The sequence below is a fragment of the Myxocyprinus asiaticus genome, chromosome 5 (assembly GCF_019703515.2).
Source record: "Myxocyprinus asiaticus isolate MX2 ecotype Aquarium Trade chromosome 5, UBuf_Myxa_2, whole genome shotgun sequence".
In the NCBI taxonomy this organism is placed as follows: domain Eukaryota; kingdom Metazoa; phylum Chordata; class Actinopteri; order Cypriniformes; family Catostomidae; genus Myxocyprinus; species Myxocyprinus asiaticus.
The window spans coordinates 12046651-12061786 of NC_059348.1; the positions used below are offsets into that span (position 1 = coordinate 12046651).

Sequence of the window (15136 nt, forward strand, 5' to 3'; positions counted from 1 at the left end):
CTTTCGTGACAACGTGCACCAGTGGGGACGACCTTTTCACTCACCACATTAATTTACATACAGAAGACTGGGAGGTACACACACTGGTGGAGTGGATTACTAGATCTCTGTCTCTGGTTGAAAACACCAGTAGTTCAGTTTTCTAATGATTAACACAAATATCAATCAACAAAGTCGATTTGAAAGATTAAGCAATTTATTATTAATTTTATTATGATCAGTCATATACATTGAGCATTTGTGTGTGTGTGTGTGTGTGTGTGTGTGTGTGTGTGATTTTCTCCCCTTTTCTCCCCAATTTGGTATGCCCAATTCCCAATGCGCTCTAAGTCCTCGTGGTGGCATTGTGACTCGCGTCAGTCCGGGTGGCGAATCTCAGTTGCCTCCGCATCTGAGACCGTCAATCTGCGCATCTTATCACGTGGCTTCTTGAGCTCGTTACCACGGAGTCGTAGCACGTGTGGAGGCTTCATGCTATTCTCCACGGCATCCACGCACAACTCACCATGTGCCCCACCAAGAGCGAGAACCACAAATTATAGTGACCACAAGGAGGTTAACCCAAGCAACCAGGCCAATTTGGTTGCTTAGGAGACCTGGCTGGAGTCACTCAGCACGCCCAGGATTCAAACTCCCGACTCCAAGGGTGGTAGTCAGCGTCAAAACTCGCTGAGCTACCCAGCCCCCTGCCCCAAAAAAGGCTACATTGTGCATTTAATTAGAAAAGTGATTACTTCAAACTACAGTCTCGCATAGTCAGACCTATATCCACACTTTGTTTTCGCTCTGTTCCAGCACTGGAGAGTCAAATATAATATGCAGTCTCAAAGTTTGTAGTAAAACATCATAACTGTGTCATTTTAATTATGCTACCTCATCTGTCAGCATGATGTCAGTGAATCATGTTCAGTCTCTTTATACGTTACGTCATTGTTTTGGATGCTCGCTCGCGTCCCTATGGAGTGTGTGCACGAGCACGAGCAACAGATAGCTGGCTGCAGTTCACTTAACGGCCACAGGTGTCATTAATAACAAGGGTTTCTGAATCTCACATACTGCATCTTTAAACGCAAGTATTCACCTTGTTTGTCAACTAGGGGGCAGTAACATTCTCACAGTGAAATCGGAAATAGCTGAACTTTTGATTACCAAAATTTGAAACACTGCCTCCAGTGGCCAAAGCTGTAACTGTTGTTGATCGTATGGGCATGTATGAGCTCCATTTTTCAAGTGTAATGTCCACAGAGGGGCGCCAAAAGCGAGTTATGAACCGAATTGTTTTTAGATGTACATGCTGGAATACAGTGAAGAGGAATGCATATTTTATAAACAGTAAATGTTTGTATACTAAAACTGAACCTATTCATTAAGAAATTGAACCGTTCCTTAAAAATTCTAACAGCTGAAAACTGCCCCATGTGACACTTATAAGGAGTGAATTTAAACATAGCTTCAGACAAAATTTTGCTTTCCTGATCTGATGCGCATTCACTCACTACTACTTAAAGATTGGCAGTCAATTTCAGTTTCATTTAAATTATCCAAACTTGTGTTGATGTCAGAGCATCCAAGCTGATCACAGAGAGCTGGTGTAAATAAAATAATTTATGTTGAAAGACTTGAGCTACTCACCACGGACAATAACACAATGTTTTGAGTATGGTCCTCTGCTACTGTTGACTTTTACTGTGTAAGCACCAGTGTGTATAGTTGCGATGTTTGTGATGGTGAGAGATTCAGTCTGATGGTCTATCTGCAGTCTTTCTCTGAATCTCGCATCAGTACCTTCATATAATGCGATCTTATTGGCCGCTCTACTGAATTTAGCTAAGAGAGTGTTTTCAGCCCCAGACATCCACAGTAGCAGATCATCTACCTGTATTTCAGTAACATCAGTGTGTAGACTGACAGAATCTCCCTCAATCACTGACATTGGGTTCATTGCAAATTAACTCTAAACACACCTGGAGAACAGATCTGGAGAAAAATTTCAGATACAGATTAAAGGCTGTGTATTGTGAAAAGCACCATACTAATATAAGTGACTTGGAACTAAAGAGTGTTTCATGTTGACTCAAATTAATCTTCAGTCTACATTATAGTCTCCTTCACAACCCAAATAACACAAAATTCTGATGCTCTAATTGTGAAAAATATGCTAAACCATCATGCAAAGTTTCAAATATGTCAAACGCTAGCTATAAACATGATTGGTGATAGGACAAAAACTTAATTCAAGTCATTTATCCTCTGGTGTCAAAAATAATAGATAACATCAATCCTCCAGTTTACAATATGTTTATTTCCACCGGAGAGCAGTTAGTCTTGAAACTGTTTATGCAGGCCTGCAGTGCTGCCTCCGGTCCAAACTACTTTATATGACCGAGGGTGAACAAATTGCAGGGTAATGCTGTATGACCCCCAATTTCAGCCATAAATGAAAATTCTCTTCTCATTTAAGTGAAAGTGGAGATTTAAAGTAAAAAAGGACTTAAATATTTATCTGTTTCTCCCCCACACCTATCATATCACTTCTGAAGATGGTTTTAAGACATTTGTGTTTTGTAGAAGAAAGAGAGTGGGTGAGGGTGGTATGTATGAAGAACGTGAATCACCAAAAACACAAGAAGAATGTGAAAGTGACCTGTCTCTTACCCACACCTACCATATAGCTTCTGAAGACATTGATTTAACCACTGGAGTCTTATGGATTACTTGTATGCCTCCTTTATGTCAATTTTGGACATGCAAAATTTCGGCACCCATTCACTTGCATTGTATGGACCAAAAGAGCTGAGAAATTTGAGTTCAGCAGATGAAAGAAAGTCAAACACATCTAGGATGGCATGAGGTTGAGTAAATGAGATAGTTCACCCAAAAATGAAAATTCTCTCTTTGCATGATGAAATTCCATTATAAAAATACATATTATTACACATTTAAAACTATGATAAAGATTGAAATAAACAACATAATTTTAATATTCAATGTGTGAAATGATTTCTATTTTTTTATTATTATTATTATTATGACTGTCCCACAGTTGTGGCATAATTTTCACCACACCAAACAATTTTGCCCCTAATAGTTTTTTGGTTAAAGAAGGGATTTCATACTTCTGTGTGATCGCAGCCTAGTAACAGGAATGTACGTAGGTGACAAAAGCAGCCAGATGCATCCAGAGATTTGTTTGAACACTTTGACCAGGAGAACATTGTACACAGCTTCTCCATATACTGTTTAAATATTGCAACCAACAAAAGAAACCAAACCTGTCCATATAATCAAACAGCTTATCATAAAGACACATGAAAAATGTGACTTAAATTCAGAAAGAAATTTTAATCACTTTTATTAACGTTGTTGTGCAAGCAGAATCCCATGCATTTTTCAAATTACTGTAAGTGCTGTAGCCATATTTACCCTCTCAGCCTGAAGAAATACCCAAATTTCCAACAGTAAGTTATGTTCTAACAGTACCTGCATGCTGTCTTTACATGACATATTTGTACTGCTATCAATTTGTGATATGCATTTAAGTTAGTCTTTGATCTGACATGGGGTTTATTACCCTCATCCGCTGGAAAGCCTCCGTTGTGTTCTCTATACTTAGACAGAAAGCTGGATACACAGGAGCTTGGAGGTTACAATAAAACGTATAAAGATGCTTCATTCTAATGGCATCATAGAAAGACAGGAAACCAGTATCAACATCCAGAAAAACGCCCACTCGGGTGGGGAGGCCAGTGACAGAGTCTGAGAAGCTGAATTGAAGCCAGTCATGCTGGGCACAGAACTGCCTGCGGTTCCTGCTATAGTGTAAGCTCCAGGACAGATCATTCCTGCCAAGAGCACAAAAGAGACCTGAACCCTGCTGACAATTGTAAGACACTCCAACTGCCCAAGAGTGGACAGAAGCAACATCCACCTCCCAGTGGTGGACACCACAGGAGAATGAAGCTTCACCCATCACACAGTAAAGTTCTTCAGAACAAAGCCCACCATTTTCTGTCAGCCACACTGTGTTGCGCTCAGGGTTCAACTTGAGCCTGTGGTGTGCCGATGCAGAGTTCAACACAATATCATCTCCTGGAAGTTAAACAAGGACACACTTAATGAAAAACTACCTAGAAGCAGCATGTATACAGAAAGCATTTTGATTATGACTGTAATCTTGGTTCTCTGAAAGGAGGAACAAGATGCTGTGTCTGTAACTGACGCTATGCAAAACTTCTCACAGGAGTGACGATCTCTGAAGCCCTCTGAAATCATGCCAATCTATTGGCAGATGGTGCATGTTAATGATGTGCACATTAATGCAGGACAGACAGATGTTAAGACCACTTCTCTGTCCCTTAACAGCGAGACATTAGTAGAGCTGCAAGCATATACAATTTCGCATTCCCTCCTTTTAGGGAACCAAAGTTACGGTCATAACCAGCATGTTCCCTTTCAAGTTGGTCACTTCAATGCTGCATCAGTAGCTTACGCTATGGGAATTGTTTACCATCACGCCGTTCTACTGATTCACTCAGACAAAGGCAATGCTAACCAGCTGATAGGGTAGTTAAGAGGCATTGACAAAGTCTCCCCATCCAATTGAAAAATAGAAAGGAAGAGAGGAAAAACTCAGTAACCATTTATGGTTAGAAGGAATAACAATGACACTAGCCATTTCAGGAAGTGAATCATTCCACATAAACTCTTATTCACACCACAGTGAATCATAAGTGAGTGCAATGACGTCAACAACCCAGTGAGAAAGACAGTGAGAAGACGGCTAAACCATTTGAACGGCCTCCGAAGCAGACAAAGCGCTGATCTGATAGCCTGAATTGACTTGTATGGTCAATACACATGCGTAGTGTCCTCACAGGGCAGATCACGTGCAGTCTCTGAGCCTCATCTGACTCAAATGAAGGAGGAGAGAGTAACACTTGCAAGGTAACAACCTGAGCCCTGGAGGAAGTGGCCAAAACCTTCCATCCAAAACCTTCCCTAGGGTTGGAAACGGCTTGACAAAACCAGTCCAAACTCTAAGCAAGAGACTTTGACTGATAAGACCTGAAGTTAAAGGACACATTTGAATGAAGCCAAAGCGAGTAGCAGCATGGACTTCAGAGAGAGTATGCACCAGTTTACCACCTCAGATGGCTTGAATGTGGAACCCATAAGGGCATTTAATACCAGTGCTAAGTCCTAGACTCCTTGCAGGAACTTACTGATCAAAGGGTGTTTGCCCACTGACAAATCACACAAAGAGTCCTGGCCAATTGCTATGGCTTTATGTGTGGATGGAGAGAGCCCTGCATCCAAACACTCTTGTAAAAAGTGGAGGACCACCTGCACAGGGCAACGCACGGTCCTTGCCATTGGAGGAACACCACTCTTTCCATTTTAGGGCATATAGCTGCCTCGTTGAGGGTGCGCTGGCCTGTAGAACAGTGTCGAGCACATGCTACAATGACCCATGTATGTCAAATGGGCCAAACATGAATTTTCCACAGCTCTGGCCAGGGATGCCAGATCGTGCCTTAAGCTTGTTAGAGCAGATCACTTCTCAGCGGAGTTCTCTACAGGGGAGCATCCAACAGTTCCACCAGCTCCGGGAACCAAGGGCGGTTGGGACACTCCGGCACAACCAACAACATGGTTTCCCTGTTTTCCCGAACCTTGTACAGCACTTGGTGTAGCAAGCAGACAGGAGGAAACGCATAATTGTGTTTCGCTGGCTATTTGTGAGCTCCGGCATTCAAGCCAAGTGGAGTCTGTTTCCCTTATTTGGCCTTGAGGCCCAAAGCTCCAGGTGCATAAGCAACAGAACCCTGTGCTCGCATGATAAATGCTCAGATTGCAGTTAAGAAGCCAATTGTCGAGGTAGTTTCACACATAGAGGCCGCTCAGCATAAGTGCTGCGAGCGTCGGAACAATACATTTAGTAAATGTGTGAGGAGCCAGGGACAAGTCGAAGGGAAGAACCTTGAACTGATACACCACCCCCTTGAAGTTGAATCTCAAGGGCTAATTTGTATATGAAATACAAGTCGTTCAGTTCCAATGTTACAAATAAGTCTAACAGATGGATATCAGATCAAATCTGTCTCTGAGTAACCATCTTGAACAGAGACTTGTGAGCGTACTGTTCAAGCACCTCAAGTCCAGTTTGGGCCACAGCCCACCGTCCTTCTTGGTGACCAGAAAATAATGGCCAGTGGTTAGTTGTTGTGACTTGGACACAGTCCAGAAGAACTTGAAGGATCGGCCTGTGAGGGAAGACTCAAACCATCCAAGTGCAGTTCCTGTGATGCCCAGGTCGGAGGATGTGGACAGGAGGATTGTGTGGTTCACTGTGACAAAAGCAGCAGACAGGTCAAGGAAGACTTAAGACATATAAAGGTTATTTGAAGTTAGCTCTCGCTAGTCGCAGGGTTTCCGCTACTGAGGACAGTAGTGGTGGAGGACAGTCTTCAACATAATGGTGGACAAATTGCTGCGAGGCAGTCAACTCGTAAACTGAAGTACATTGCTGTGCATGACCGTAAACAGTACCCAGCTGGAGAGAGGAGCAGCTTCAGCTTTTAGAACGTTGTTCAGGTGTGCAAATCCAAACAACGTTGCGATGAGTCATGTGTTCAGCGCACAAGAGATGTTATCGCAACCCTGAAGAGAAAAATTCTGATGAAATGGCACTGTGCTCCAGTTTATATGCCCGCAATGATGCGTGCATCAGGGGCAGAGCGTCAAGCACCACCTGCCAATGGAGATTTCCCATAGCATTAGCTACTGAGGCAGCATCGAAGCGACCGACTTGAAAGGGAACCAGTCTTAAACTAAATTGTGACTATCAGTATTAAAGGAATAGTTCACCCAGAATTTTTAATTCTCTCATCATTTACTCACCCTCATGCCATCCCAGATGTGTATGACTTTCTTTCATCTGCTGAACACAAATGAAGATTTTTAGAAACATTTCTCAGCTCTTTTGGTCCATACAATGCAAGTGAATGGGTGCACATAAGTCAGCATAACAGTAATCCATAAGACTCCAGTGGTTAAATCAATATCTTCAGAAGCAGTATGATAGGTGTGGGTGACAAACAGATCACTTTTACATTTTCTTCTTGTGTTTTTGGTGATTCACATTATTCATGCATAAATACTGTGCAGGGAGAAGAATTACAAGCTAAAAATTACTTAAATATTGATATGATTCTCAACCACACCTATCATATAAATTCTGAAAATATGGATTAATCCATACGACTCCAGTGTTTTACTTTTATGATGCCTTTGTGCTTTTTGAAGCGTCAAAACTTTGGCACCCATTCACTTGCATTGTATAGACCTACAGAGCTGAAATATTCTTCTAAAAATCATAATTTGTGTTCTGAAGAAGAAAGTCACACACATCTGAAATGGCATGAGGGTGAGTAAATGATGAGAGAATTTTCATTTTTGGGTGAACCATTCCTTTAAATAAAAAAAAAAGAGGAACCTACCAGCAAATGTCTTGCGGATGGACTGGAACATCGAGGAGATTTTTGACATAGCTCTAGGTTTTGCATTATTCCACTCAATTGCCTCTGAGATCTGATTTGCACAAGCTTGTTTATCAAACAAATCAGTCCTTCCAGAAAAAAAACAAACAAAAACAAAAAAAACAGGAACTGTCAATCTGAACAAAGTGTAAACAATGAAAATAGCAAGTGATTTATGAATGTTCAACAGTAGCTTACCAGTCTGTATTTGTTATAGTCTGTAAAAGGAAAAAATACATTTGTTCACAGAGCTTTAATCAACAAGTAACAAAATGCAGCATTAAATGTATAAAAAAAATACAATTATTAGTCTATGATAACATTTTATAAAAAAAAAAAAAAAAAAGTTTAATGTGGCAGCGGGGGCGTGGTCAAGCATCTCTCCGGAGAGAGAGAGAAAGCGGTAAGGGCGCTTACACCTGAGCTAAATTATGTCTAACACCTGTCTCTAATTTCAGTGAGCACAGGAGAGCGGCTTAAAAAGAGCCACACCGCCAGCAGTCGGGGAGAGAGACTGGCACAAGAAAGGCCACGGTGCTACAGAAGCTATTGTGATGTTTGTGTTATGAAGCTAAAGTGTTAAAGTAAATATTTGCCTGTGAAACTGTAAGCATCAAGGTGGACAAATTAAACGCCTACCTGAACCGGGAAACCTCGCTTCTCGCCTCCTCCTTTCCATTGAAAAGTGTTACAGTTAATAATAACAATTCAGTTTGGAATGAGTCTACAAGTAATTAGTGTCAGTTATCGCTCTTTTCCTCCCACTGCATTACTACTGTGAGTCCTTGTCCATGTATTCATAGCAAAAACAAAACACCAATATTAGCTGCTCACCTGCAGTACCATCAAAGGGTCATGAAAGCTTCTGGCCTGAATCAGAGCTTCCTGTGCATGCAGTAGTCTACTTCTCAATCTATCCAGTCTCTCTGCTCTCTGTCTCATGCTCCGGCCATCCTGCAGCAAATCCACTGAGAAACGCTTCTGCTGAGCTTTCTCTTCAAAGTCCAAGAACAGTCGGATCCTGTTCAAGACCACTGTGCACTCTCGCTGCTCCTTCTCAAGACCCTCCTGTGTGGAAATAATCACTGAAGCATTCGGGGGGGGGGGGGTGGAAGAGCAATCCATATTTTACTTTAACATAACTTACCTTGGTGGTGGATGACTTTTCCTCAAGTTCAGAAAGTCCAGCTTGAACTTCAGACAAATTAGCTTTGATATTGTCCAGTTTAACTCGGCAGTCCTCCTGTGTAAATGAGATTTTTGAAAGGTGATCAGTAAACTGACTAAGATTCAACTTTCCAAATTGAATTCCAGGGAATAACAATAGGATATATAATCAAATGCAGAATTATACTACCTGTCATTAAATCCAAGACTTTTATGTCTTGGCATACTGTATTTATTTGTTGTACATTTACGGTCTTTGTCTTAGTTCTTATATTGTAGCTTGTGGGGGGAAAATACATTTCACTGGCATCCCAAATAATTCAGCATGTGACTAATAAAGTATGAGCCTGAACATGTCTTGACATATCTAAAGGGCTTCATTATCAACAACTGCTCAACTTGAGGAAATCAATGGATATGAACTTCATTACAACGCGTGCCCAATTATTAGGCAAGTAAGTATTCTGATCTTATCATTATTTCATGCACACTTTCCAACTCCAAACCATATAAACTTGAATGCTTATTGGATTGAAGATTGAATTGGAGAAGAAAAGGCGCAAATTAACTGCTAAACATTTGAGAATTAAACGTGAAGCTACCAGGAACCCCTTATCCTCCAATGCTACCATATTCCAGAACTGCAACCTACCTGGAGTGTCCAGAAGTACAAGGTGTCAAGTGCTCAGAGACATGGCCATGGTCAAGAGGGCTGAAACACAACCACCACTGAATATATTCACAAGTTGAAGCGTCAAGATTGGGCAAAGAAATACCTGAAGACAGATTTTTCAAAGGTTTTATGGACAGATGAAATGAGTGACTATTGATGGACCAGATGGAAGGGCCCGTGGCTGGATCACTAATGGACACTGGGCACCACTTTGAGTCAGGTGCCAGCAAGTTGGAGGAGGGGTACTGGTATGGGCTGCTATCATTAAGGATGAGGTAGTTGGACCTTTTCGAGTTGAAGATGGACTGAAACTCAACTCTCAAACCTACTGCCAATTTCTGAAAAATTATTTCTTCAAGCAGTGGTACAGGAAGAAGTCCTCAGCATTCAAGAAGGCCATGATCTTTATGCAGGACAATGCTCCATCACATGCATCCAAGTACTCCACTGCTTGGCTAGCCAGCAAGGGCCTCAAAGATGCCCAGATAATGACTTGGCGCCTTCCTCACCTGACTTTAATCCTACTGAGAACTTGTGGGCCCTTCTCAAACATGAGATTTACAGTGAGGGAAGACAATACACCAATTTGAACAGCATTTGGGAGGCTGTGGTTGCTGCTTCAGCAAAAGTTGATCGTGAACAGATCAAGAAACTGACAGACTCCATGGATGGAAGGCTCATGGCAGTTATTGAAAAGAAGGGTGGCTATATTGGTCACTGAATATTTCTGAAAGGCCAAAAATGTTATTTAATTGTCATTTTGTGTCACTTATTTGTTGCGCTTACTCTAAAAATTGAGAAACAATTGAGTTGGAAGAAATTATTTTTGTAATTTAGTTGCCTAATAATTGTGCACACTAATAGTTGCCTAATAATTGTGCACACTTATATATTCCCCTGAGAAAGACAAAACTCACTTTTCCTTTGTTAAATGTTCAGGTTTGAAGTTCAATAACATTTTGGATTGACTGAGAGCATTGTGTTTGTTCAACAATAAAATTAATACTGAGGAATACAATTTGCCTAATAATTGGGCATGCAGTGTATACTGTCTATGAGAAGGTTTTAGAGGAACATTAGAGTGACCTTAAAAGTGTCCAGTGAATCGGAGAGTTTGACCACATTGTGTCCCTGCAGATGTTTGGCTTCTGCTGGTAACATGCAGTACACACACAGAGCTGTGCCATCAGTCCTGCAGAATAACTCCAGCTCTTTCCCATGTTCCTTACACAGTCTACTGGAGTTGGCCACTGGATTCACCAGCACATGTTGTCGTAGTGTGTTATTCTCCAGATGTGGCATCACATGTAAAGTGCAGTAATACTCTTCACAGTTCACACACATTTTCTCCGCAGTCAGTTTCTGTTCACCTTTACACACACTGCACTCGATGCCTGAGTGTCTTTTACTCTGGTATTTCTCAATGATGTTGTTGAGCACCGTGTTTTTCTTCAGCTCCACTCTGGAGTCACACGGAGACAAACACAGAGGGCATGTGTAATAGCGAGTCAAGACGCGCTCTTCATCTTCATCATCTTCACTCTCTCTCAAAGATCTCTTCAGCTTATTCACACACTGCTCACAGTAATTATGACCGCAGGGTAAAGTCACCGGTTCAGCAAATATATCACGACACACTGCGCAGATCAACTCTTCATCCAGACTTAAAGAGCTCATGATAACTGAATAAAATGATCAACTCAGATGAGTCACTCACATCAGAAGACGACACACGTCTCAAACACATTAAACTGTTTCCTGAAGTTCAGCTGTTCTGCGCGAGGTTTAGAGGAACTTTTAATATATCACTTAAGAGAGCTCGAAAATCAATCTCCCATTTTGTTTTCTCATTGAGTGTTTACTGTAAAGTCATTGTCTGCCAGTATTTCTCGGTGTCAATATTCAGCTATAAACAACTGTCCAGACCACTGCTGCAACCGCTTTATCACGTGGGAGCTGTTACTTTTCTCAGCGCTGACATTCATCGCAGAAAGCGAAACCAATTGCTTGTCATTCATTAGCATAAGATATTCAGAACAAAATTACATACGCATTATTATAGGTTATATGTTTAATACCTTTTCTTATATGTTTAAAGTATACTTTTGAAATCTATGATAAGAACTCTGTTGTGTTGAATATTGTAAATTGTTTAGTCAGTTGTTTTATTTTTGTCTCTCATTAATCTGCCTGCATTAATATACAATCTGTAAGTCTCTCTCTCTCTCTCTCTTTTTTTTTTTCAGGGAAATGTAACTTCTGGATTTTTGACACACACAAGAAGCACTTTTGTTCACGTTGTGACAGTTCCGCGAGCCCCTGTTTTTTTATTTTTTTTATTAATTTTTTTTTTTTATTATTGGGAAAGCAGTGCATATACATAAAAGGCATTGACGATAGATAAGAAATAAGAAAAAGAAAGACAAAAAAAAAAAAAAAAAGATTTCCGCGAGCCCCTGTGCATCATACGCTTCGCGACTTTCTTACGTCACACAGTGCTGTAGCCAATGACAGTCGCCGTTTAAAATGCACCAATGAAATCCCTCGAGTTTCACTGTGGTGGCCAAGTTGGGTGTTTGTAACCTTTCCTTTGTTGTTTAGATAATAAACAAGTCTCTGTTAACTCAAAATTGTATATTTTAGTATGACATAATTTGTTTATCAAATAAGTTTTTTTAAGTGCAGACTATTGAAATATTATATGAATATATGAGATGTATCTGGCAACCCTGGATTAGTTGTAAAACGCCTTTAGCAACAGTCGTTAGGCAGCTCAGCTCTGTTTTGAGAGGAACTGAGATATTCAGGATTTTTTATTATTATTGATCTTTTTAGATAAAGCTGTATGCATCATGCAGGGTTCGTACAAGGTGCTTGAAGTACTTGATTTTGGCTTTTTGAAATTGAAGTCCTGGAAAATCCTCGAAAATAGCCATTTTTACCAAGAGGTGCTTAAAAAGTTCTTGAATTATAGAAAATCGTAAAATACGTTGCTTAAATTATTTAATCAATGAAATGTATTTATTTTCGGAGAAACACGACAGACCAGTAGATCACTGCTGAAGCAGGCAGCGCATAGCCGGCGCTGTCACGTGACACCTGTTACTTTTGGCAGCGCTGTTCAGAATGAGCCAATCACAATAAAGTGTTACTGGAGGATTTAAAAAATATATTTTATAGATACTGCTGTGGCGGATTTAACAAGTATGAATCCTTACAACTATCAGTTTTAATTGAAAATTACTCTCCAGAGTGAAAAAATTATGAGATGTGAAACATTGTGAGATTTGAATGCAGATCAATGGAGGATTCAGTTTTGTGAGTCGTCTAGCGCCCTCTTGTGTAAAGAAAGCTTTATGTCTCACAAAATAGGTTAATTCTGACAACATTTGGGTCAATATCATATTATGTTGACAAACATGTCTCTTGACATTTTTAGTCATGAAAAGGCTTTCAAATAAATAAATAAATAAATTTAAAAGGTATTATTCTATAACCTAACCTTTAATGATATGAAATAGCTTGACTCTGTTTTGCAAATGTTTTTGAAAACATATTTGAAATTGTTAATTCCCTGAAAAAAATCCTTGTCCCCTTCATCTGGTACACCACTTCTATGACATGTACATTTATTTTTGTATTTATTTTGTACTTATTTTTAATAAAAGCATTAGTGCAAGGTCGAACAAGCGTGCAAAAAAGCAAAACAAAATTATTATTAATAATTTAAATAATTAAAAAATAATGTTTGTCCCTTGATTTCATGGCATTGGTGTTATCAATGATAAAAACCTTTTTCTTTTCTTTTTTTTTTAATGTTTTAAAATAATTAAATACAAAATTTGTGGGAAATATTTTTTAAGGTCAAAGTTCAGAGGCTGGTTAAATATGCATATAGCTATTTTCCCCAGCATGTTAAAAAATTATTAATTCACATTTTAACTAATATTTTCACACAGTAATATCTGGTGTTGTACCCCACTGAACCCTCAAAATGTGGTGGTGTAACCCTCATTAGTGTTAACTTGCTTCATTCGTGAAACAAAATTAAATAATAAAAGATAGAACAACAGCCAAGTTTTCCTTTATGAATAAAAAATTAATGTCCACATGTTACAAAATGTTTATCCTCAGCGTTTATAGGCAAAAACTGAACTGAACGGAAAATTTCAATATTTTGTAAGTTGGAAAGTGTACATTTTTTGAGAATGACCCATTTGCAATTTGGGTCAGTTCCTCACACAAATCTGTTGTGTGACTTTATAAAACATGGGACACAGCACGAGTCATATGGACTACTGTTTACGGACACAGTTATTCACTTTTGTTGGAAAGTGAAGTGCATTTTAAAAGAGCACACTACAACTGCACATCAATTTCATCATGAATGAACCAAGAATTGTTACTGTGAGAATATGTAGTTAAAGATGCACATTGAGATATGTTGTACTTGTAATAAGTGGTGTTTTATAAAAATAAATGAACTGAATGAATAAAATTTTTTTATTTAAAATTAACAAATAAAGAATTAGTTTTAATGACAGCTCGAGCGTAGTCCTTGAAAACAAATAAAAATGTGCTTCAAAAGTCCTTGAAAGATGTAAATCCTGATACTGTATGTATAATCCTGTGAGCATGAAGACAAACTCCAGCTATGAATTATAATCAATGTGAGAGCAGCAGCAGCAGCAGGTTTATTTTCTCGCTTTTATTATTGACTTTCTGTGTGTTTATCTTTTAGTTTAACTGATATCGCAGTTCATAGTTGCAGCCTAATAACATAATCTATGCTGAACACGAGTAATGTTCGATTCATACAAGCATGACAACCAATATAAGCTTCAACAACCCAACCAGAAAACATATCCAAGCACTAAAGCAGGTAAACAACTTCACAAAAATATTTATTTTATTTTTTTACAAAAATAAATCTTACATAATTCAGCTTTAAGTTTTGCTCTATCATGTATAATAAAGCAGATCACAGTAAATGAACAAACAGCACAATAGTTGTTGTAGCCATTTCATGAAAGTGACAAATTTGGTGATTTGTATTATTATTATTATTATTATTATTATTATTATTATTATTATTATGGCTTAAATTTATGATTGCCTTTATGTTCTTCATTTGTATGGTAATTTTCCACCTGTTGTTAGTAGATTGGTACTTGCATCACTGCAAATGGTACGTAAAAAGTGGAGGGGTTTGCATTTGAGGGAGGTGGTTACATACGATTTTCTGACAACTTTATCATTAGAATTGCCTTCTCATTTAGTTTGAAACGTCATTTGAATTTAGAGATAGTTTTGGTTTGAGTTTTTCCATTTCAGTAATTTTTAGAGTGAAAAACGACTGGTGTGGAGATGAAGTGCATGCTAGTGGTGATTTTGATTCAGTTCAGTGACCCGATTCTTTTGATTCTGTTCACCAAAAAAGATTCGTTTAGATTCGTTCATTGATTTGTTCTCTGACCATATCTTCAAGTTGCGCCTTTGTTCCTGCAGATGGCACCAAATGTCTGTATGTTATGTAATTGCGTCCATATGTCATTGTAATGTGTGGTCATCGCTCACTTTTATTCATAATTCATCTGGCCCCATTTCTTGTTGAACGAGATTGACGATATTAAAGAACGACATGCAGCTCCTCCTCTCATTCACCCTGTCAGCATTCATGTTGACTGATTCGTTCATGTCATCGTTCAGGTCATGAACGAGTTTACCAGTACATTCAGTTCGTTCACGACACGAACGA

The 15136-nt window shown here is 39.2% G+C and overlaps 1 protein-coding gene across 1 annotated transcript; it reads right to left on the minus strand.

Annotated features, from left to right (window-relative positions):
• Positions 1–3336: 3336 nt before the first annotated feature.
• LOC127440764 (E3 ubiquitin-protein ligase TRIM41-like) lies at positions 3337–11323 on the minus strand. Its single transcript, XM_051697615.1, has 6 exons — positions 10465–11323; positions 8686–8781; positions 8373–8606; positions 7737–7756; positions 7500–7627; positions 3337–4089 (listed from the first exon to the last, which is right to left on the minus strand). The coding sequence occupies exons 1-6, from the start codon at positions 11053–11055 to the stop codon at positions 3536–3538; spliced, it is 1623 nt and encodes a 540-aa protein (XP_051553575.1). The 5' UTR covers positions 11056–11323; the 3' UTR covers positions 3337–3535.
• Between the last annotated feature and the right edge of the window lie 3813 nt (positions 11324–15136).

What these genes read in the sequence shown, in the direction of transcription:
- LOC127440764 (XM_051697615.1), bottom strand. Translation starts at nt 11,055, where the DNA reads ATGAGCTCTTTAAGTCTGGATGAAGAGTTGATCTGCGCAGTGTGTCGT. An exon ending in ATTCACTGGACACTTTTAAG is followed by an intron (nt 8,782 to 10,464) that starts GTCACTCTAATG and finishes TCATTTACACAG; the next exon opens with GAGGACTGCCGAGTTAAACT. An exon ending in AAAAGTCATCCACCACCAAG is followed by an intron (nt 8,607 to 8,685) that starts GTAAGTTATGTT and finishes ATTTCCACACAG; the next exon opens with GAGGGTCTTGAGAAGGAGCA.